We start from the raw sequence: 26,063 nt of genomic DNA on the forward strand, positions 1-26,063 counted from the left end.
ACGGAGCAGGTAGTTATATTAATGCTTTTATTTCTGGCGGATTTTCGGAAATCTGATGGTACCGAGTCCACGGTTTGCAAGGTTAAAGGAATTTCATTAAATTTTAAAAATTCTCTTTTAATTAATTTTCATTCGATTCGTGATCTCGTAACCAATGAAGGAAACCCTATAGAAATAACATCTAGAGTAATTCGAACTACTAAAGAACACTTAGTCGTTACAAAAGATGAAAAGAAAACCTGTCGAGTAGTAAATATGAAACGCCGTAGGGAAGAAAATTATGATTATCTACCCTATGGTTATAAAAAACAAAGATTACTTTAGACCCATAAACATAAATATTTATTATTATTATAAATTATATTATTTATTTATTATTTAATTATTATTTATTTATTATTTATTTATTATTTATTTATTATTTATTTATTATTTATTTTATTATTTATTTTATTATTTATTTATGTACTGCAAATTACCAAACTGTGATTTACTATTACTCATATATGCTACTATCTCAATTTAAGTATGTATAACATTTATATGTATAGTTAACCATAATTGTCTTTAACGAAATTAACCTTAAAATTATTTTCTTTTTACAGAATGGTACCTTTATCGCTGGGTAAATGAAGAAAATGGATTGAGTGAAAAAAAGACAGAAACAACCGTTCAAAATATGGAATACGAGGTTTATGACGAAGACTTTTTGGAGGATTTTAACATCCAAATATTCCAAAAGGAACAAAAAAAAACAGAGAAAGTAAAGTTCTTCGCACGCCTCGGAGAAACCATCGCTCGCAGACATATTAAAAAAATTGAATATATATATATATATATATTTGTTTAATTTTTAATGTAAAAAGAATGTGAATAAATAAATAAACATAAATATTGTTTATGAAGTTTACGATTATTCTACAACCTTTCCCATACATTAAATTAATTTTTAAAAAAATTATTCAATTTTTAATTGTTTTTTATCTTTAAATAATAATATGTTATAACAAATTTTTAATTATTTAATAATATAAAAAAAAATTATTAATTATTTTGTTTTTTATTATGAATAGATTCGATATTTTCCATTTTATATATATATATATAATATATGTCTAGTGTTACTAAAATTATGGACTTAAAAAAAACTTGATTTAATTTCTCTTTCTTATGCGTAGCATTCTTCTCTCTTGCCTTTCCTCAAAACACCTTTCCCTCTCTTTCTAACCTATAGCAAAAGCATAGCCTTCTCCCTCTCGTCTCTCTTTTCACTGTCGTATATATTACCCTCTCTTTCTCTCCAACAACTGGGCATCTTTCTCTCTCTAACACACAGGAAAATTATGGACCCCTCGCCCAAATAGTATTATTATAGTATTTTTTAGAAATTTAAAGAACTTTCTAGAGAAAGTATAGATCTTTCTAGAAATTTATAGAATTTTCTAGAAATTTATAGTATTTTTTATAAATTCAAAGAAGTTTCTAAAAATTTTCTAGAAATTTTATAAAACTTTCTATAAATTTATAGAATTTTCTTGCATTTCCTAGAAATTTTTAGAAATTTTTAGACAATTATAGAATTTTGTACAAAATTTATAGAACTTTCTAGAAATAGAAAAAAAATTCAACTTATAGAATTTTCTAGAATGTTTATAGTACTTACTATAAATTTATAGAATTTTCTAGAAATGGAGAGTGTGTATTAAAATTAAAGTGTTAAATATGATGTGAGGCACAATTCCCATAGAGATAATATAAATAGAGTAGACAAGGTATAGGCGGCTGCGTAAGAGGGAAGTGTCCTGACCCAAACAGAATGGGTTGGAAAGAGAAGAAAGATTTAACACCAGTATCTGTCCTTCAATAAGCACCAGCGCAAGAGAGACACCTACTGGTGCTAAAATCGCGTTCTCTTTCTATCAAACGGACGCCTCTATACAGACCATCTCCACTCTATTTATATTATCTCTATGACAATTCCGCACTAACGCTGGAGCATAACTCCCCATTTTTTGCATTTTAAATAGTCATAGAATAATTTAAACATCGAATGTTTTGCGAATTTTTTTTTCTACCTCGAAAAGTTATTAATGGCAGCTAATTTTTATGCACAAACATTGTGATTACTTTGAAAATTATATAATGTAAAAAAATAAATTTTTTTAAAAATAGAATGTTTTTATTATGGCGTCCTAAAAAGTAATAAATAATAGAGAAAAACTGTAGAACTGTTTAAAAGTTCATTAAAAGAAAAAACGGGAAAGAATTTATATATTTATGGCCGTATTTACACTAATTTTTTTCAACAGGGAAAATATAATTATTAGGAATCAAAAGTCTAACGTACAAGAAACTTTTTTTAATTTCGTGCAGAAGTAGTTTTATCTTCAGGGGAAGACTATATGACCATGATCGATATCCATTCTCTGACATGAGCTTCATCTTAATTTACATAAAGCGTTTTATTTTTCTCCTTATTTTAACAATTATTCATTTAACATAATCTCGTCACAGTAATTTTTCATCATTCTTAAATTACGTACGTTTCTCATTTTAATTACATTCTTATTGCACCGTAATACTTTTCAAATAGCACGTAAAGTTACCGGATATAGCACAATATTATTACTTAGCAAATTAGAAGTACATTGTTGCCGGAATCTTTTCGTAAAACGAAATGCAATGTTGTCGCAAGCTTGAGGAAAATTGCGTGACATAGTTGAGAAAGTTTTTTATTCAAAATGTACATTGAAATCTATTGGGCATTTTCGATGCTATGGCAAAATACTCTGCGACATAGTGCAGAGTAAAGAAATAAACAAACTTTTAATAATTTGCTGCGTTGTTTCCATTTGATGTGGTGTCAATATTAAACTGTAATCTTAGAGCAATATTTCTCGGCACGATTATACATATATATACGCTATATAACATTGCAGACGTTTTACGTGCTATGTGTGTTTTTTATTACTTATTTGTTTCAAAAACTCTTCTTATTTAGATTTTGTCCTGAGAGATTCATTGAATTGTACATTGTCATTACTAATTTTCTCATATTTACGTGATTGATATTTTTTTGTATAAGTCTTTATGTAAAAAGAGCCGAAGAGATAGATGAATAGAGCGGCGTTGACAGTAAGAAGGAAGGATAAAACCTTAGGATAATTGCAGTCTGTGAAAAGAACTTGTCCATTGTGAACAAGGATGATGGAAAACTGTACTAACTGTAGAAATGTTAAGTATCTCTTCCACCAGAGATATTTTTGGATCTCCGGACCAAACGCTGAAAGCATGTAGTATGTGTACATGATGACGTGGATGAAAGAATTGATGACACCAAGAAGAGTTGACTGACCACCTGGTACATATCGAACACCAATCCAAGCACAAATTGGCATCATTGCGTGATGATAAACATGTAGAAAAGAAATTTGACGTTGTTTCTTTCTAAATACGAAGAAAACTGTGTCCAAAAGTTCTATCAATTTACAAATAAAATATGTATAGACTCCTTTTGCCATCTGAAAATCAATAAATTAAAAGGTAAAATTAAGAAAATAAATATTTTAAAATTATTTATTTTTCTATTTCTTATTTAAAGCAGAGGCCAGAGAAATTTTAACCTCACACGTAGACATCAATGTTATGTAGAGGAGCCAAATTTTTGCACTATTAAGGAACTAAAATTGATTTACGATATCAGAAAAAATAATTACGCACCGTTTTACTGTAGCAAGGGGAGAGGGTTGAATTTTTTTTGAAGAATATGAACAGTGAATTTTTTAATTTTTAAACAATAAGATGAAAAAAAATTAACTGTCGAATTTATCCATCTGAGAAACATAGTTTTGTATGTGTACTTTATTTATCAATAATGAGATTTAAAAAGTTTCAAAATGTCTGATGCAGTATGGCCAACTGAAATATAAAATTTTGTTAATTTTTTCGAAACTCATTATCTGAGGTTTTTTGGGTCGCTGTTTACCAGTGTGACCAGGCCGCAGATAGACTTGACCCCCACCATGTTTCCATCCGCACACTAACACATGCATATACATTCCCTGTATATGAGCCTCTTTTTCGTTTTCCTCTATTCGCTAGATACTATGCATGCATTTACCGGCGGTCGATTGCTTTTTGGCGCGGGAAATTTAAAATGTAGAATTATAAAAGAAATATTCTTTAGTAATTTACAATAAATATATTAAGTAAAAAATTAATTATTTATTGAAAAATGTTTTTATTATTAATTTTCAAGTGTAATAAACAATAATTCCTGTATGATTATAATAATTTATTGAAATTAATTTTCAGGTTAAATAATAAATTAGATTTTAATAAAACTTTTAAATAAATTTCAAATTATTCTTTACTTTATTTTGTAAAATATACTTAAAGGGATAAAATAAAATTTAATATTAATGCTTTCAATTAAAGGGATATATGTATAATAACTATTCAATTTTATTTTATCTCTTTAATTATAATAAAAAAAAATTTAATTTTGATATTTAATGATGTTTTTTTTTTTATTAAATTCTAATTTATTATTTGACTTGAAAATTATTTTCTACAAATTATTATAATCATACATTGAATTATTGTTTATCATTATTTATTTTTAAAACAGGGATGAAATAATTTGTATTATAATTAATAATAAATAATTAATTAATCAATTATTAAATTAATAATAATTAATTAATAAATAATTATTTTTTCTATGGTAATTTTTAATTAATCAATTATTAAATTAATAATAAATAATTAATTAATAAATAATTATTTTTTCTATGGTAATTTTTAATTAACCCAATTATTAATTAACTTACTTCTTTCATAATTTAATCTACACAAATTTAAAAAAATTACCTTTTACACCTTATTCATACATTTATGAAATTATCTATATTTCTATATTTTAAAACCCGTTTCCTCACCACCCAGGAGGTAGAGTTTATGGCGCGTTTTTAACCCTTTGAGGACCATTTTAAATTACATGCGTTTTTTATATTTAAAAGTACAATTATATCATGAAATGTTAGTTAAATTAAATATTTTTCTCAAAATATTTTACAAAAAAAGTAGGAAAAAATTAAATTTTGTAGATATTTTATTCAATTTTTTTTATTATTCACGTAATAATATTATCTCTGTAAAAAATAATTTATATTAAAAAATTGTATCTATTTTTGATATGTATATATGACATACATATCACCAAAATTGTGGTAAAAATATATTATTTTTCTTATATATAGAATATCTGCTAGAAGACATTTTGTCGATAGTGTTTTGTTTATATCTTTGACGTTGTTAAAAGAGAAGGTTATATTATATACGAGACGTCAGCTTGATAGCTTCTATTCATTTTCAAATCAGTTAATATTTTTCGTAAAGGTTTTGTTTGAATTATTGGTTAGTGGTTTTTTCAAATATCATCTGCAGTTATATGCAAAGCATTTCTATAATTTTGAAGATTAGTGTTAGTGTAATTGTGTTGTTTTTCTATCGATAAAGGATTATTGTTTCGTCGTTTTCGCGAGAATATTTTCGTTTCTTCCTCATTCTCTTGGTGAGTTATTTATATATTTTTCTTTTGATTTTCTCCATTTTCCATTGAATATGGATCTCAACTCAAACAGCGATTTGCCAAATTTGCCTCAAAGCGTAGAAAACCCCCCTAAAAAAATAAAGAGAAAACCCACTCATTTTCAAGAGTCGTGGTTTGACGAATTTCCTTCGTGGAAAGAATGGTTATTTAGAGTCGCCAATGAAGATACAAAATTTTATTGTAAATTTTGCCGTAAAACAATGATATGTGGAAAATCACAAATTCAAACCCATGAATCAAGTTTGGTTCATCAAAAAAATTTTGACATTTTTGAAAGATTTAAAAAATTTAAGACATTTCCAAGTCAAAAGGAGAGGCGACTTTAACTACCCATTCTGATGATAATGTAGAAGTTGCAGCAACTAATTCTAGTAGCATAGATTTAATGGAAATCGATGAAAATAATTCTTTTAAAAATAATTTAAATGAAGTTTCTTCTCAACCTTCTTTGACTTTTGAAGAAAAAGTCAAAGAAAGTGAACTGAGGATAACAGCTTTTTTTGTTGAACATAATATTCCCTTTAGAGTGTCCTCAGACCTTATACAACTTTTTCAAAATATCGATCCTCTTGTCTTAAAATCTGTTAAATTAGGCCGGACAAAAATGATTTCAGTTGCTAATAATGTCCTTTGCGCGGTTGAAGAAAAACGTGTTACCACGGTTATGCAGAAAAATCCCTTTTCAATTTATGTAGATGAGGCAAGTGATATAAGTCACGAAAAATGGTTACCTGTATTAATTCGGTATGTTGAACCCAAAACATTTCAAATCAGAGTAGAGTTGCTGCAACAAATTAATTTGGATGCAACTGATTGTTCTTCCGCATCAATGTTTAACATTTATGAAAAAGTTTTAATAAATAGGAAGGTTCCTTTAAAAAATATCATCGGTTTGGCTACGGATAATGCTACGGTTATGACAGGTGATCACAATTCTTTCCAAAGTAGATTAAAGGAAAAAAATCCATATTTAAAATTTCTTCCATGCGTAGACCATTCTCTAAACCTCATTGCTCAACACGCATCTTCAAAAATTCCTGCGGTAGATAAATTACTTTTATCATTACCAGCTTTTTTAAACGTGAGTCCAAAAAGATATGCAATTTATCGGGAAATTGTTGAAGAATTAGGTGAATCATTCAAGAAAATTCCTAGTCATTCAGATACTCGTTGGCTTGTTCGTCATCAGTGTATTACTGTGATTCTTAAATATTGGGAATTGATTATTCAATTTTTAATGGTTATTGAATCAGAAGATAAAACCCTGAAGGCTAATAACTTACGATGTTTGATGCAGGAACCATTAACTTTGGCGTATTTTCATTTCTTGGAGTTCACGCTGAATAAATTCAATATTTTTAATGCCTCTTTTCAAAAGCGTGAAACAATGACCCAAGAACTTCAGCCCCAATCAGCAGGTTTCTTACATTGGATATTACAAAAATATTTAAAAAATGCATTTCTTCAAAATCCTATAATATTTTTCCAATCAGTTAAGAATATAAAATTTGAAAAGGCTTGTAATCAAAAGGCAGTCGAACATATTGATATAGGTAATGAAACGCGGGAATATTTAAATTTACAAATTGGTAACGGAAAATTGAAGCAAGAGGAAATTGATGTGTTTTATAAGAATGTTTTGGAATTTTATGTAACAGCAAGTTATGAAATTATAAAGCGACTGCCTTTTGATAATCAATTTCTTTCTTGTGCATCAGTCTTCAAGTCACAAGAATCACTTTATGGTGACAGAAATATAACTTTTCAAAAAGTCTTCCATTTTTGTAAAAATTTAAATGTTCATTTAGATTTTTCTGAATTACGAAGAGAATGGCAGGTTTTGTATGAACTTTCTTCCGAAGAAAAAGAACAATTGTCCAGATTATCATTTGATGATATGTGCATTAAGATCTGCCTTTTTCCAGCAGAGGATGGCACTTTAAAATTCCCAAATTTGACGATAGCATTAAATTTAGTCAGGACGCTTCCTCATTCAAATGCAGAGGCAGAAAGGTCATTTTCAATGCTCAAAGAAGCTAAAACGGCAAAAAGAAATCGCTTGGGGGTCGAAACTCTTAATTCTATTTTGGTTATAAGATCCGCATTGAAATCTCGTAATGAAACTGCTAAAACGATGCAGATATCGAAGGATCATTTTGAATTGATGAACAAGGACATTTATAAATTTCAGGCATTTAATGATAGAGTAGAAAAGGTTCATTTATTTGCAGCTGTTTAAGTCCATTAGTATCAGGGAAAGTAGTTTTTTCGTCTCTAAATTTGTTAGTCAGGACAATAGGTGAAAATTATTTTAAAATTGTTAATTAACAATTATTTTTTCTGCTTTAAGGTCTCGTATAGATTTCAACAGCCAAAGGGGTCCACAGATGTAACCGCACCAATTAAACCAAAGAAAAGAAGACGCAATTTTTTATTTCAAAAAATATTAATTTAATTTTCAATTATAATTTTTATTTCAGTGAGAGGCAATGTGATAAATGGATGCAGCCCTCCAAAAAAGAATATGTTATGTTTCTTTTAATATTATTGTTTAATTTTATGCATTTTATTTTATTTTAGGTAAATAATAATGTACATAATAATAATGTACAGTAAAACAAAAGTCTGCATTTTTAAATACAAAGTTATCCTTATTCTTTTATTTATGCAATTATTGAGTTCTGTAAATTAATTCACTAAATTATTTATTTAGTATTTTGCATTGTATATTTATTTATTTAATTTCAGTTAAAAATTCAGACTTTTGTATTTTTGTACAGTGGAATAGGCCTAGAAACTGCAAAAATTGTCTGCTCTAAATACATTTGTTAGTAAAGCTTTTAAAGCATTAAATTTTATTCAGTAAAGACACTTAAATTACACTCAAAGAGTATAATTTAAGAGACAAGATTTTGCAGAGATTGGGGATACCACAATTACTCTTCCATAGCCAATATTTCTTTTAAATTTTTTTGAATTTTATTTCTTTCTTTTAAAAGAGATATTGTTTGTTTTGGAAAGTAAATTCTTTAAGGACTACAAGCCATATTTTTTATAATTTTCTTTTTTTAGTTACATTTTTCATTAGTCAGAAATTATGTTTTTTTCATGATATAATTGTACTTTTAAATATAAAAAACGCATGTAATTTAAAATGGTCCTCAAAGGGTTAAAAACGCGCCATAAACTCTACCTCCTGGGTGGTGAGGAAACGGGTTTTAAAATATAGAAATATAGATAATTTCATAAATGTATGAATAAGGTGTAAAAGGTAATTTTTTTAAATTTGTGTAGATTAAATTATGAAAGAAGTAAGTTAATTAATAATTAGGTTAATTAAAAATTACCATAGAAAAAATAATTATTTATTAATTAATTATTATTAATTTAATAATTGATTAATTAATTATTTATTATTAATTATAATACAAATTATTTCATCCCTGTTTTAAAAATAAATAATGATAAACAATAATTCAATGTATGATTATAATAATTTGTAGAAAATAATTTTCAAGTCAAATAATAAATTAGAATTTAATAAAAAAAAAACATCATTAAATATCAAAATTAAATTTTTTTTTTTATAATTAAAGAGATAAAATAAAATTGAATAGTTATTATACATATATCCCTTTAATTGAAAGCATTAATATTAAATTTTATTTTATCCCTTTAAGTATATTTTACAAAATAAAGTAAAGAATAATTTGAAATTTATTTAAAAATTTTATTAAAATCTAATTTATTATTTAACCTGAAAATTAATTTCAATAAATTATTATAATCATACAGGAATTATTGTTTATTACACTTGAAAATTAATAATAAAAACATTTTTCAATAAATAATTAATTTTTTACTTAATATATTTATTGTAAATTACTAAAGAATATTTCTTTTATAATTCTACATTTTAAATTTCCCGCGCCAAAAAGCAATCGACCGCCGGTAAATGCATGCATAGTATCTAGCGAATAGAGGAAAACGAAAAAGAGGCTCATATACAGGGAATGTATATGCATGTGTTAGTGTGCGGATGGAAACATGGTGGGGGTCAAGTCTATCTGCGGCCTGGTCACACTGCTGTTTACGAATCTAAAGTCGATTTAAAAAAATTCAAAATGTTGGATCCAATATGTCGGATACATTTTTTAAAAATCCAACCATTTTGCTTCAAATTTATTACTTAAGGTTTTCGGGATCGCTAATTGCGGATAGAAGGCCGTTTTTTTGTTTTCGAGATATTAATTAATTAATTATTAAGATTAATAAAAAATTAAATATTTTACAAATAAATAAAGTTATTGCAATTCTGAATCTGCCAATCGAAATCTGACGTAAGTCCGCATCCAACGAGCCAAATACGATAAATATTTGTTTAATAGGTTTTATATAACAATTTTAATGACAATAAATTGTTTACAAATAATCCACTAATTCAACATTTTTTTCACCATTCAAAAGTGCTGGAAAAGATCTTTCGAAAACATATAGGTGAAAATATTTTTCATTTTACTGTTTAATGTTATTGTTAATGATGATTATGGTTAACTGTTTAAAAATTCACTGTTTACATTTTTTAAAAAAATTTAACCCCTCCCCACATCTTACAATTTTCGATAAAACCTAACAATACTTCGTAGTGAAAGTACTCACCTATAGGGCTAATCTATGTGAAAGTTACAGACCGATCTGACCAGTGTTCTAATAAACTATGAAATAATCGCAAAATGATTTCAAAAAGTGAAAATGAATAGTGAATAAAATTCAAATTTATTGAACAATAATTTGTTTTAAATTACTCACAATCTTTATGCACTGGACAATAAATTGGCTCAGTTAAAGTCATGTATTTGATTTCACTAATGTAAATTTTCTCCGCAGGTTTTCTGACAACATATTTCATAGATTGAGCTAAAATTTTGTAGTGAGATTAAAATTAGTATAAAGAATTACTTTTATGTCCTAGAGTATTAATATTTTAACAAAAAATTTATTTTTAAAAACTTGCATATTTTAGGAAAATTCAATATGGCGGAAATACAATATTTGTCATTGTCATATGACAACGAATCTTTATACTATTTTTAAGTTCTCTACAAAATTTTACCTTAATCTATCAAGTTATTTGTGAGGAAACGTGAGGAGAATATTTACATATGCAAATATAACAATTACATTAAGCAATGTAAATTTTGACGAGTTAAAATTCTACTGGGCCATCATTCAATTAAGGGGGGAGTCTGGTCCAACCGAGGGTTTTTTCCAATGTGTTTTTTTTCAATAATATTATATATTTTTATTACATGTTTTTTAAAACAAAAAGAACATATGGAAAAGAAAATTTAAAAAAAGAATTATTTTTTATATAAGGGGAAATATTCCTGTAGCGAACTAAGTGAAAAAAAAGTTGATCGGATCGGGCTGTAACTTGCACATAGTTTAGCCCTAGGGGTAAGTAATTTAACCACGAAGTATTGTTAGGTTTTTTCAAAAACTGTCGAAGAGGGAGGGAGTTGAATTTTATTGAAAAATTTAAACAGTGAATATTTGAAGACTTGTAACTTTTAAACAGAAAGAAGAAGAAAAATTTGTCCCATATGTTTTCGAAAGGTTTTATCCTGCTCTTTCAAATGGTGCAAAACTTTTTAAAAAATTCAAATTTTGACCCTTTTTTTGAAAATTAAACATTTTTTTGAATTTTTTTTTAAGTTCGGTCCTTTTTATTTTTTTTATTAATTTTTTTTTGAAAGCTGAAATTGTGTTTTTTCACCACAAAAAATATTGAGATGTCCTTTTTTGTTATATTCGAGATATTAATTAATTAATTAATTAATGTTAATAAAAAATGGAATATTTTCCAAATAAATAAAGTTATTGCAATCCTGAAGTTACCAATTGAAAGCTGACGTAGTTCCGCATCGAACGAGCCCTACATGAAGTACTTTAGATTAGTGGAATGTTAATAAACAATTGTCTAACATGGCAATTGTTTATAAAAAATCCTCTAACCCAAAATAACAAAAAAGGATATATCAATATTTTTTGTGGTGAAAAAACACATTTTTAGCTTTCAAAAAAACAATAAATAAAAAAAATAAAAAGGACAGATCTTAAACAAAAATTCGAAAAAATTTTTAATTTTCAAAAAAATGGTCAAAATTTGAATTTTTTGAAAAAATTTTGCACTATTCGAAAGAGCAGGAAAAAACCTGTCGAAAACATGTAGGACAAATTTTTCTTCTTCTTTCTGTTTAAAAGTTACAAGTCTTCAAAAATTCACTGTTTAAATTTTTCAAAAAAATTCAATCCCCTCCCTCTCGGAAAGTTTCAGAAAAAACCGGACAATACTTCGTGGTTAAATTACTCACCCCTAGGGCTAAACTATGTGCAAGTTATAGCCCGATTCGACCAAATTTTTTTCACTTAGTTCGCTACAGGAATTTTACCCCATAAATATATACATAGAGGGTAAAATTGGGACGCATGAATATTCCTTTCATTAGACTTGACGGAATTTTTGTGGTGTCAAATTAAAAATTATCGAATTTACATTCAGTAGAATTGTAAAAAAGAGATTTTATAATGAGCCCAATGTTAATACTGAAAAATTTCTATTTAACAAAATTCTGATTTTTTAGAATTTCTATTTAACTTGTAATGATCTGACTTTTATTGCCAAAGGATTTGCTCACCGGATGGAGTCTGGGTACCTACTTTGACTAGTTACTTTAAATCTTGGTAAATGGCGTAAAGCGCCATCGATTAATTTCGGAACTATTTCTTACTATTGATGTTTATGATTATTTATGTTGATTGGGACGACGAATATTACTTTCGCGTGGGGTACTTTCTAGAATTTACCCCCTAGACGACGGTACGGACGGATACTAGGGTCGTGCACGCTAGGTCGTTTATTATTCGTAATCGGGAAGAAGCTAGATATTGGATTCGGTTCCAATATTCATGCCCGACGTGAAGCTAGTGCAAAGTAATATTCACTAGGTGTCTCCTCCACCCGAGAAGCGCCTAGAGATGGGGAATCGACCTAGTGCATCATCTTTGTCAAGAGAGGAGCGACTCTACTCGACAAGGACGGTCCTCGTGGAAGTGAGTGGGTAACCTGGTTCACCAGTCTTCCACGGAAGCGCCCATAGCAATTCCGGTTCACCAGGAGGAAGGAAGGCGAAGGGTGTTATTGTTCCGCAGGTGCGCCTACAGGAAAAAGTACAGCTCCTTCTAGGAAGTGAGGAAGGCTCCGGTGTTCAGAGAGACGCACCTCTACTGAGCACCAGGTAGCCAGGAGTGAGTCGCTTCCAATCGTCAGAGAAGCACCTCTAGACGAGTCGGAAGAAGACTGAGGAAAAGGTGCGAGACGAAAGGTATATCACTAGTAGCTAGGTGACAGCGAGTAGTGAGGGAAGAGAGTGACACTACTACTTACGCTGTCTACTTTCTCTCTTTACGCAGCGCCACTATACTACGATAGTCTATCGTTACAAACTGAACTTAGAAAAAAAAATTTTTTCTAATATATCGAGTTTTCAAATAACACAATTTCCATTTAACTAAATTGATATCTAGAAAAAATTTCATAAAAAAGAATTTTTATTTATCAGAATTAATCATTTGTCGAATTTCTATTTATTCGAATATTAACTTAAAAGTATTTTAATTTACAGAATTTTTAATAAAAATAATTTCTATGTAACAAAATTCTCATTTCAAAAAAGTTTTATTCAAAAAATTTCTATACAATCTAATTTTTAGGGTTTCGTGGCCCATGGCCGAAAGCCTTATAGTTTCACTTTGGCGTCCGTCTGTCCGTAGTACAAACCCCAATAGTTGACATGTCCCAGTAGTTGACCTGTCTCAGTAATTGACATGTCCCAATAGTTGACATGTCTCTATAGGGCATGTCCCAGTAGTTGACATGTCCCTATAGTTGACATGTCTCTAATAGTTCATGTCTTAATAGTGGACATTATCGAATGGACATTTCACCTAATGTTTTTGTTTGTGAATCAAAAAAGATAAATGATAGAAAAAAGACCTCCACTCCGCAGCCACTCTTTCTTTTTTCTTTCATTTACCTTTTTTATCAATTTTGATTTTTGACAATTTTTGATTTTCTTTGATTGCCATTTTTAGGGTTTCGTGGCCCATGGCCGAAAACCTTATAGTTTCACTTTGACGTCCGTCTGTCCGTAGTATATTTTGGGCACCACAGCTCCCAAAATCAAATTTTAGGGCACAGATCCCAAATTAAAATTTTGGGTCACCACAGATCCTAAATTCAAATTTTGGGGCCCCACAGATCCCAAATTAAACTTTTGGGGCACCACAGATCCCAAAATCGAATTTTGGGGCCCCACAGATCCCAAATTCAAATTTTGGGGCCCCACAGATCCCAAATTAAACTTTTGGGGCACCACAGATCCCAAATTCGAATTTTGGGGGCACCAGAGATCCCAAATTCGAATTTTGTGGCACCATAGCTCCCAAATTCGAATTTTTGGGCCCCACAGATCCCAAATTCGAATTTTGGGCAAACATAGCTTCCAAATTCGAATTTTGGGGCACCATAGCTCCCAAATTGAAATTTTGGGGCCCCACAGATCCCAAATTCGAATTTTGGGCAAACATAGCTTCCAAATTCGAATTGTGGGGCACCACAGATCCCAAATTCAAATTTTGGGGCACCATAGCTCCCAAATTCAAATTTTGGGGCCCCACAGATCCCAAATCTCCATTTACTGAATTGACATTTTCCCGAATGGACATTACATGAATGGACATTACATGTCCCATTAGTTAACATGCCCCTATAATTAACATGTCCCAGTAGTTCACCTGTCTCAGTAATTGACATGTCCCAATAGTTGACATGTCCCAATAGTTGACATGTCCATATAGTTGACATGTCCCTATAGTTGACATGTCCCTATAGTTGACATGTCTTAATAGTGGACATTATCGAATGGACAGTTTACCTAATGTTTTTGTTTGTGAATCAAAAAAGATAAATGATAGAAGAAAGACCTCCACTCCACAGTCACTCTTTCTTTTTTCTTTCATTTACCTTTTTGAATTTTGATTTTGCCAATTTTTGATTTTCTTCGAATTTACTGTCTGGGGGAGAATTAATTTATAGAAATTAATATTTTATAATTTATAATTAATTTATAATAAAAATTTTGCTAAATAAATAAAATTTAATAGTACATAAAATTTATAAAATAAATTTTATTATTTATTTTTAAATTATTTATTTTTGATTTATTTTTTTTTAATTAAAATTTAAAGCGCCACGAAACCCTAGATGTAGGCACAATTGCGCCTAGTTCTTTTCCTATTTTTATTTAATAGTATTGTTATTAAACAGAAATTCTTCTTAGCTAAATTTAAAAAAAAAAAAATTTCCATTTGATCGCATTTTCCTATATCAGATTCTCCACTTGGTATACAAATTTCAGAGGAAGTTTTAAAATCAACCAATCACAATCTTCTGAATAATTTTTGATTGATTGATTTTAAAACTCCCGCTGAAAGGGTATAGGGGGTTAAGCATGCAAAAAGTGCCACCGCAGCTAATTAATTCAAATTGGCACCATATATTGGTACCCCAATGAACAAAAAATTCTGCAAGTATGAACCCTTAATACGCATTTTCAAGGGAGTTATGAAGGGGGAATGAAAAATCGAAAAACCTATTTTTCTCGAAAACTACTGAATCGATTATAATGAGCTTTGGATATGTTATACATAAACATACATGTTTTGCAGATATTTAAAAAATGTAGTTTTTGAGTAATTTAACGAAATCTACCGTCGCGCAACATGGCGTGACGAACTACGTAGCGTGGAGCACAGTGTGATGATTCTTAATGCAATGTATCCTTTTAGGAAAAAAGTTAATATAATATAATAAAAGAAAAAACTTGAAAGAATTCATGTTTAACAAACTGAATTATATAATTCCAAATATTTTTTAAATTCAAATCTAATCAAAAAAATCATGACAGTTCTAAGTATTTTTTGAAATTGATTTTTTTAGGTTCAAGAAAAATTAAATTGTAAAAGCATTCAAAGTTGAAAGAATCCATCCATTGTGAATTTTTAACTTTGAATGCTTTTACAAATTGATTTTTCTTGAACCTAAAAAAATCACTTTCAAAAAATACTCAGAACAGTCATGATCTTTTTGATTGGATTTGAATTTAAAAAATATTTGTAATGATATAACTAATTTTGTCAAACATGAATTCTTTCAAGTTTTTTCTTTTATAAACAGTTTTTATTTTATAAACAGTTCTACAATTTTTCTGTATTATTTATTAGTTCGGTACAGGAATTTTACCCCCTATATATATATATATGTTATGCTATGACAGACAGACTATGACCTTGAAACCAATTTCAAATAAAAGCATTCTCATAAATTTATTTATAACACAACAAGCCTGCAAAAAAATAAAATTTCTGTTGTCAGAGATCGAGAAGTCATTTCATATAGTTTTTGATGTGCTGAATCCGAATCTAACAACGAAAACCTCCCATCACGTCAGGAATTTGAGAAAAATGGGGGTAAATGTCCCAAAAATCACGTTTTTGTCAGTTTTTGAACATTTCTACTGGGTAAATCCGACGTGCTTGAGACTTGTCGTAGAAGTCAAATTAAAGCTTGAAACCTATAATTTACGATGATATAGCGGTATTAACAACAACAAAATAAATTAGCTGTCAAAAATGGTTTTTTTAAGTTAGTAATCATGAAAATTGACTCACACTGTTCGTAAATATAACAATTTGAAGAAATACTTGGATTCTTTTGAAATTTGTCACTTGGAGGTTTTCGGGGTCACGGATTACGAATATGATTTCAGATTTTTAAAATGGCGGATCCAATATGTCGGATTTAATCGATTTTTAAAAAACTCGTGCGCCATATTGGATCCACCATTTTGAATCTTGAAAATCTGAAATCATATCAATAATCCGCGACCTCGGAAACACCTGAGTGACAAATTCCAAACGAATTCAAGTATTTTTTAAAATAGTTATATTTACGAACAGTATGAGTCAATTTTTATGATTGACAACTTAAAAAAACCATTTTTGACAGCTAATTTCTTTTGTTGTTGTCAATATCGATATATCCTCGCAAATACAAGGTTCAAGCTTTAATTTGACTCCATGACAAATCTCTAGCACGTCGGATTTACCATGTAGAAGTTTTTAAAAACTGCCGAAAACGTGATTTTTGGGATATTTACCCCCACTTTGCTCAAAATCTTGACGTAATGAGAGGTTTTTGTTGCTAGATGCGGATTCAGCTCATCAAAAACTACGGGAAATGACTTCTCGATCTCTGACAACAGAAATTTTAATTTTTTGCAGGCTTGTGCTGTTATAAATAAATAATTAATAAATTTATTTTAATATGTAATAGAAATTAAATGACATTGTTGATATTTCACAATGAATCTGGGAAAATATTCGCTTTTTTCTAAGAGATTTCTAAGAGACATAAAGAATCATCATACTGTGTGCTCCACGCTAGGTAGCTCGTCGCACCATGTTGCGCGACGGTAGTTTTCGTTGAATTACTCAAAATTAAATTTTATAAAAATCTGCAAAAAAATATATTAAGGGGGATATTATAAAGTATGTTTAAAAAAAATTGAAGTGATCACTGTAAAAAATCACCCCCAAAAAAAATTTTGAAAATTTCAAAATTGATTTATTTTTACTTTTTTTGAAAAAAAATTTGATATTTTTTTTTTAAATTGATTTAACTTTATGTCTAACATATCCAAAGCTCATTAAAATCGGTTCAGTAGTTTTCGAGAAAAATAGGTTTTTCAATTTTTCTTTCCTCCTCCATAACTCCCTTAAAAATGCGTATTAAGGATTCATACTTGCAGAATTTTTTGTTCATGGGGGTACCAATATATGGTGCCAATTTGAATTTATTAGCTGCGGGGCAGTTTTTGCATGCTTAACTCCCAATACCCTTTGTATACTAAGTGGAGAATCTGATATATGAAAGTTTGATCAAATGGAAATTCGACATTTTAACATTTGTATCTAATGAAAATTCGGATAAGTGAAACTTTGGTCAAATAAAGTATCTGTGAAATAGAAATTCTCTGTCTTAAAAATTTAGCTAAGAAGAATTTCTGTTAAATGACAATACTATTAAATAAAAATTAGATTGTATAGAAATTTTTTGAATAAAACTTTTGTTAAATAAGAATTTTGTTATATAGAAATTCTTTTAGTTGGAAATTCTGTTAATAAAAATACTTGTTAAGTGAATATTCGGATACATAGAAATTTGACAAAAGAACAATTGAGTTAAATAAAAATTCTTTTTGCTTCCTCGTGGAGGAAGCTTTGTAGTACTTTCGTTTATAAAATTTTTGAACATGGTGAAAACAAATTTTCCTCTATATAGAAACATGTTATATGAGATTCTGATCGATTGTCCGCATGTATGTATGTGTATGTGTGTGTGGATCGTTTTTTGTAAACACGATATCTTTAACAAGTTTGAATTGATTTGGATAAAATTTGGTAGGCTTATTTATCACATTAAACTCTCAAAAATGACGAGATGGTTTTTAAAAGTACCCAAAAAAAATTTTTTATTGTCTTTTTTCCAAAATTTTTTTTTGATTAAAATCATTTTTAGATAGAAAAATTTAAGATAATATATAATATAATCGTCTTCCTTACATCAAGACGAATCGCTTGGTATATATAAAGTATAGATTTGATTGAAATTTAAAGAATTAATGAAAGTTAAAAAATCAAAAATTTACACTTTAGATAAAAATGTTGTTGTGTTTATTAAAATTCAAGTTTATAAATGAAATAATTTTATTCCCTGCATTAAAACGAATGGATTGGTATATATAAAGTATAGATTTGATTTAAATTTTAAGAATTAATAAAAATTGAAAAATCAAAAATTCATGTTTTAGCTAAAAAATTTTGTGTTTTTAGGGTTCCGTACTCGGTTCGGAACCCTATTAATATCGGTTTTTTTGAAATAGTGTACCCCCCCCCCCTTAGCGGCCACACGAATTTATCTAGAGGGCTGAAATTTGGTACACATATGTATTTTCGCGTGTAGATCCTTGTTTATGAAAATTTTTCTTTATATCAATTTTCTTAAATGGAAATTGTGTTTTTTGAAAATTCGATATATTAGAAAATCTGCTTTATCTAAGTTCAGTTAAAAAGAAATTCTACAAAATCAGAATTTTGTTAAATAGAAATTTTTCATTATTAAAATTGAGCTCATTATAAAATCTCTTTTTTAAAATTTTACTAAATGTAAATTCAATATTTTTTAATTTGTCACTACAAAAATCCCGTCAAGTCTAACAAAGGGAATATTTATACGTCCCGTAAAATTCCTGTAGCGTACTAAGTGAAAAAAAAGTTGATCGGATCGGGCTGTAACTTGCACATAGTTTAGCCCTAGGGGTGAGTACTTTTTTGTTATTTTTGAGATATTAATTAATTAATGTTAATAAAAAATGAAATATTTTACAAATACCCGTGTAGAAAAATCTTCTGGGGCTGGCCTAATTCTAGCTAGACCGCCTAGTTTCCAGACTAGCAGCTGCCCAGAAACTCTAGCCAGCAGCGGGCTAAAAATATAACGCTATAAGCAGTCAGACGTTGGCCAGACGGGCTAGTCAGACGGTTTGACCTGGCGTTGGACAGATGACTAGCATTTTCTATTGAATTTAATTGGTTTAACTTATGAAAACAATTCGTTATATTTCTGAACTTAAAAAAATTGCGCATACAATGAAAATTAATATTATCAACAATTCTTATTAACTCAGTATATTTAAGTTTAAAAAAAAATTGAACCCCCTTTCTGTCCTACAGTTTTTGAAAAAACCTAACAATACTTCGTGGTTAAACTATGTGCAAGTTACAGTCCGATCCGATCAACTTTTTTTTCAATTAGTACGCTACAGGAATTTTACCCCATAGATATATCAGTGTTAAGCATAGGGGGTCGTTAAAATTGTCGGGAGCTCTGGAGTCCATAAAAATAGTCTAAAACAAAAATTCCAAGAATTTTTGGTTAAAATGTGATTGTAGAATTCGGATGAACCTCAAGTGTCAAAAATTTTTTTTTTGCCAAAATGGGGAGCAAAAGAAAAAAAGTGTATAAAAAATTTTGTTACTGACTTTGCTATAACTTTTTTTTATAATAGTAATTCATTAACATTCGAGGTTCATTTGCATATAAATTTAATTATCTTTAATTTAAGACTTTAGCGAAGTAAATTGGTTGAAAATTTGATGAGCTATGTATCCCGACAATTTGAAAAACATGGTTTTGAGAAAAACGGGTTTAAAGTTTTCGGTTATAGTGGTACACGTACTTGATGCGCTCCGCTTATACATGGACCAGACTTCCCCATTAAGTGTAAAAGTCTTACCCTCAAGGATTTGGGATTATTAGAATAATCTACTGGTTGACAACGGAAACTGTAATCATTCCACCATCCAGCCATAAGTCCTTCATAAACTAGGTAGATGCTCAGAAGAACTTGAATGAAATTATAAATAATTAATGTGTTCCTCAAAGTGTATGGTTTTTTATCCCTCATATACTTTGGACCAGCGGAGGTACTGAAATAAACGTAGGTGACAACTATCATTAATAAGGGCCCTGGACCAGTTACGAGAAACCAATCTTTTGTTCTGGGATCTGCAAAAAAGGTATATATTTAACGACATGTCTGAAATTGGTTAATGTTATGAAAATAATTCGTGCGCAAAAAGTACTACCAACAATATTAAAAAGAACATTGTGAAAAACTGAATTTAAAAAGTTAAATAAACACAGTAGGTTTGAACTAAGTTCAACACATAGGTTTTGGTACTGGAAATTTTCTTGTGAAATTCAATTCTAGAATGTTTTCTTAGTAATTTAAGACCACAAAATATAAATATATATATATTAAGCAAGTTTTTTTCAGTTCTCCCAACTGTGTACTCCTTCAAATATTCATTAAGTGGACGGTTTTTGAAGAAGCCCAATTTGCTCCAAGTGTACCATAGTTTAATGCGCGCGCAACGAAAAGGACTTGTATGAAAATTTCCAAAATCTCATTTGACATATAACTTATTTGACAATAAATTTCGTTTGAAGTAAAATTCATTTATAATTCATACATAATACTCATTTCATATAAATCTTATTTATCTGTCCTAGTTTTACACACAGAAGCTTATTGATAGAACGTCCAAAGGGCCTACCGGCAAACCAACTCGGCCTTCTGGAAGCCTCTATTTCAAAACGTTATAAAATTAATATGGATTTAGTTAAAAACAAAGTTAAATATATGGTTTGAAAGGTAATTAAACAAGCATTTTAGCGCACGAAAGATCAAAACTCTAAATTAAAATGTCAGGGCTAGACAACTAAAAGAATTTTTGAAATCTATTTACATGCTTTCGAAACGATTGTCATGGTCTTCTAGCAGGCCAAACCAATGTCTGTCTACTTGGCCTTCTCGCAGGCCAAAGTAATCGTTTTTTGCAGTCAAAATTTTTTTACATTTTACTTATATATTTTATAATTTATTATTATGTATTATCATTTATTATTTTTAACATTATTTATCATAAACATATTAATAAAAGATAATTTAAAATATTTAGATTGTTTATTCTGAAAATTAGCGTTATGGTCTTCCGGCAGGCCAAAAGCTTGGACGGTCTATCATTATATGTAAGACAAGGGCAAAAAATGCAATTTATATGTCAAATGAGTTTTACACCAAACCAAATTTTTGTCAAATGAGATTTGGGAAAAATTCATCCGAGTTCTTATATCCACATATTCGGATTTCTACTGCCTTGCGACCAGTCAGGTGGTCCAAAAATGGAAAAAAATAAAATTCAAAATTAAAATTTTTTAAAAACGCTATCCTGTAGGAAATGAAAATCCTCACCTTTTTTTCCTTTGAGATTTTTTTATAAAACGAATATTAAAATTAATAGAGGCAAAAAAGTAGACAATTTTTAAAACATAATTTGTCGTCATTTTGCCAAATATTGATGAATTTTTTTGAAATTTGGTGCATTTTATTCAGTTTATACTATTAAAGACGCCAATCATAAAAAAATCAAGAAAATTGTTATTATTTAATAATAAATAATAATAAAGTTTTAATTTTGAAAATATGTGTTTTTCAACCTTCTACTGAAAAAGTTATGGAGGGAATTTTCATTCTGGAAAAACTTCTCGCGACAAAGTTTTTCCTTACATATTAAAGAAGTTTTTCCAAAATTTTGGAATTAATTCTATAAAAAATAAAGAAGTTATAAGGAAAATAGTGAAAAACTATTTTTCCTTATACTGCAGCAGTAGCCAAGACACCTCACGGCTTAGTTTTTTCCGGGGCGTTCTTATTATATAATTCACCCTACACTCGATCATACTAAATAATTTGGCATACAAATTTTTGATTTTATTAATAATGAAATATTTTTGTATTCTATTTCTGTTAATAAACAAAAATATATCCAAAATACATATTAAGAATTATAATTATATTTGAAATCAGTATTTATACATTTTGAATAGGAAAAGTAATAATTTTCTTATACAATATGAAATAATAATTTATTAGTTAATTTAAGAAATATATGTTTTATAACAAATAAATAATTATTTTTTCATGACGAGTGTAGGGCGAATTATATAATAAGAACGCCCCTGAAAAAACTAAGCCGTGAGGTGTCATGGCTACTGCTGCAGTATAAGGAAAAATAGTTTTTCACTATTTTCTTTATAATTTCTTTATTTTTTATAGAATTAATTCCAAAATTTTGGAAAAACTTCTTTAATATGTAAGGAAAAACTTTGTCGCGAGAAGTTTTTCCAGAATGAAAATTCCCTCCATAACTTTTTCAGTAGAAGGTTGAAAAACACATATTTTCAAAATTAAAACTTTATTATTATTTATTATTAAATTATAACAATTTTCTTGATTTCTTATGTTTGTCGTCTTTAATAGTATAAACTGAATAAGATGCCCCAATTTTAAAAAAAATTCATCAATATTTGAAAAAATTACGACAAATTATGTTTTAAAAATCCATTAAATTATCGTAAAAAATTTTTCTATTTTTTTGCCTCTATTAATTTTAATATTTGTTTTATAAAAAAATCTCAATGGAAAAAAGGTGCTGATTTTTCTTTCCCACAGGATAGCGTTTTTAACAAATTTTAATTTTGAATTTTATTTTTTTCCATTTTTGGACCACCTGACTGGTCGCAAGGCGGCTGCCTCAAGTGTAGGTCTCCTTATAGAATCGGGGTCCTCAATTTCGGTCCCAGAAAGCCCTATATAAATTGCATTGAACGCACCTCTGTTAACACAAAACTCTAACAATATTTAAGGCCCTTACTCCCTTTTCAACTCGATTAACGCGAACTATATTTCTAAATACACTGGAAACTCCTAAGAGCGGTCTTCCTGAGAGCTGACGAATTATCAGCGCGGTGTGGTAAAGAGTGAGGAGGGAAGAGATGGGCGGGATCAGAAACAGAAAGCAGGAGCGTCTGCTTTGAGTGTACCGTTACTCTGCAAGCAGTTTTATTGGCTTACTAATGACTAAATTTTGAAAAAAAATATTAATTATAAAATAACAACTTACAATACTTTATTATAAAAACAAAATTTATTAATATATATAATAATATGTAGAATGTATTCTGCTAAAAGCACTAGTAATTTATTTTACGGCCCTGAGTGTTTATAGTAGTCTACGTCAAGGACATTCTTCCGTAGAGCCGACTAAGACTAATGCCTTACGCTCTTGGGAGTTTCCAGTGTAATATATTAAATTACATTGTATAGGAGCAAACAAGTTAAGAGATTTCCACTTAAAGACCTTTTCTTAATTTATTTCTGATTCCTGTTATTCAGTGTAACAGTTCAGAGTGAATGAATAAGTAAGAAATCGCGTTTTCCAGTAAGAACAGTGTATTATAATGGCTAAAATAAAGAAAACGAGCATTGACCTTTCAAATGAAATTATTAATGTTAGACGAAGTCAGTAACAAAACTTTGACAAAATCATAGATCGTAAAAAAGTATGATATTCTGAAATCTACACTTTCTACGATTATCAAAAATTAGGAAAAAATATTTCCAACAGCAGCATCTGACTCCATTCACCATAAAATAAAACAAATGCGCAGTGCTAATTATGAGGACGTCGAAGTTTTGTTATTAGATTGGTTTAATCAAATGCGATCAGAAAATGTGTTTTTAAGTAGACATTTAATTAAGGGTTAACAGAAAAGAATAACAGACTACTTCAAACCACTTTATATAAATATATGCGATTCTTTGTATAAATCATTGTAATAAATGTTTATAAGTACAATAAACATTCAGTCTTGGTACGTTAGACCAGTTATAATGACAACCTCGATAACTCGAATTTTTTTTAACACGAACAGGCAAATTTTCCGGTCCCTTCATGTTCGTATTAACGAGGATTTACTGTATATATATATGTGCCATTCCAGGAGTTTTTTAGCACTTTTCGGAGTAACCTTTCCAAATTAAATGAAACATTTTTTTAATAATATTTATTAATATAAAGGTCCAAAAAAATCACTTTTTAAGTAAAAACAATTGTTTATTTAGAAAATACAACAATAAATAATGCAAAAAATTCACTTTTTTCCTGCAACTCCAAATAAATTGGTTTAAAGATCAAAATTTTCCTTATTTTTCAAGCTTTAATACCGCACAAGAAACATAGAGTCCGAGAAAATATACAACTCACAATTTTTTAAACAATGTTTGTTTACTTTTTTGTATTTTATTTACTGTGAAACGTCTGCTAAAGCTGCGCGCGACGTTTGGAAGTTGTCGCTTTCGTTATTGAGCAGAAGCTCATTACACTAGCGTAGTAGAAAGCATGTTGTGCGAAAAGTGAGGTTATGTTGTCATTAAACGAAACGTAAAAATTTCTGGTTATCACATTGAATGGTTTTTAATTATCTACGTTGCAGTAAAAAATCATAAAAAACATTTTTGAAGGATGAAAAACCTCACTTTTCACACAACATGTTTTTTACTACGCTAGTGTAATGAGCTTCTGCTCAATAAAGAAAGCGACAACTTCCAAACGTCGCGCGCAGCTTTAGCAGACGTTTCACAGTAAATAAAATACAAAAAAATTAACAAACATTGTTTAAAAAATTGTGAGTTGAATATTTTCTCGGACTCTATGTTTCTTGTGCGGTATTAAAGCTTGAAAAATAAGGAAAATTTTGATCTTTAAACCAATTTATTTGGAGTTGCAGGAAAAAAGTGAATTTTTTGCATTATTTATTGTTGTATTTTCTAAATAAACAATTGTTTTTACTTAAAAAGTGATTTTTTTGGACCTTTATATTAATAAATATTATTAAAAAAATGTTTCATTTAATTTGGAAAGGTTACTCCGAAAAGTGCTAAAAAACTCCTGGAATGGCACATATACATTTCAAATTTTCTTGTAAGTCTTATTTCTTAGGTGAACGATTGTTTTCATTTTGATTTTAAATTACTCAGAAAACATTCCAGAATGAATGACCTTTAGGTTGAACTTTGTTCCGACTTATCGTACACTCTCTAAATCTGAATAAGTGATAAATTTCACTTATAACACTATTATAACACTTGAAATGTTTAAATGTATTCTATAACCAGAGCATTTGTATTTTGTGAATGTTTTTTATACTAATTCTCTAAATATATCTTCATTGAAAACACTGTATATGATCTTGTTCATTGTTCAGTACAAGTTACTCTAAAGCTACGTATGATCTAGTACTTGTAATTATTTTGTGCATATCCATGCATCTCTGTGTAAAATTGAAAGTAAAAAATTTAAAGGCTGCCCGGTATTTTTTTAAGCCATTTACAATAGATTGTAACTGTGTAATAGATTTTAACATGTATAAATAGAGAGTCCTTATGATTACCATATACGATTTTCTCAAATTTTCAGTGTTAAAAAATTGTACACATGAAAGTTGATATTTTTGAGAATATGTACAAGTTCTTGTAAAGAAATAGAAGAAGTTCAGTTATTGGGGTGCGATTTTGTAATTTCACTTTCGATTTGATATTGACTTTGACGTTGACTTGAAAATTTATGAATTTACTATATTACGTGGATATTATACGTGTAACGAAAATTAGGATATCCCTGAGATGTTCTTGAGGTATCAAAAGAACATACGATTGTTAAAATTCGGAATGTCTCATCGACGCCTACAGAGTAAACGTCTTAGATACCGAGTCACTAATTTTCTTTTAAAGTAAGTTTTTTTAATGCAAAAAATGCTATTTTGTGTATATGTTGTGGTCAAAGTCCGGAGTGCGGGCAAACT

The 26,063-nt window shown here is 28.9% G+C and overlaps 1 protein-coding gene across 3 annotated transcripts in view; it reads right to left on the reverse strand.

The window, feature by feature from the left end:
• Positions 1-2,443: 2,443 nt before the first annotated feature.
• Positions 2,444-26,063, reverse strand: part of LOC127284322 (elongation of very long chain fatty acids protein AAEL008004) — a 126,603-nt gene continuing 102,983 nt past the window's right edge. For all 3 annotated transcript variants that reach the window (XM_051309713.1, XM_051309712.1, XM_051309711.1), the window contains exons 3-4: positions 20,092-20,363; positions 2,444-3,521 (exon numbers count right to left, since the gene is read on the reverse strand). In XM_051309713.1, the coding sequence (XP_051165670.1) occupies positions 2,994-3,521; positions 20,092-20,363 (800 nt within the window). In that variant the 3' untranslated portion in view covers positions 2,444-2,993. The remainder of the gene's footprint in view (positions 3,522-20,091; positions 20,364-26,063) is intronic.

The sequence above is a fragment of the Leptopilina boulardi genome, unplaced genomic scaffold (genome assembly GCF_019393585.1).
Source record: "Leptopilina boulardi isolate dan_hultmark-lab unplaced genomic scaffold, ZJU_Lbou_2.1 LbouV2_324, whole genome shotgun sequence".
Taxonomy (NCBI): Eukaryota; Metazoa; Arthropoda; class Insecta; order Hymenoptera; family Figitidae; genus Leptopilina; species Leptopilina boulardi.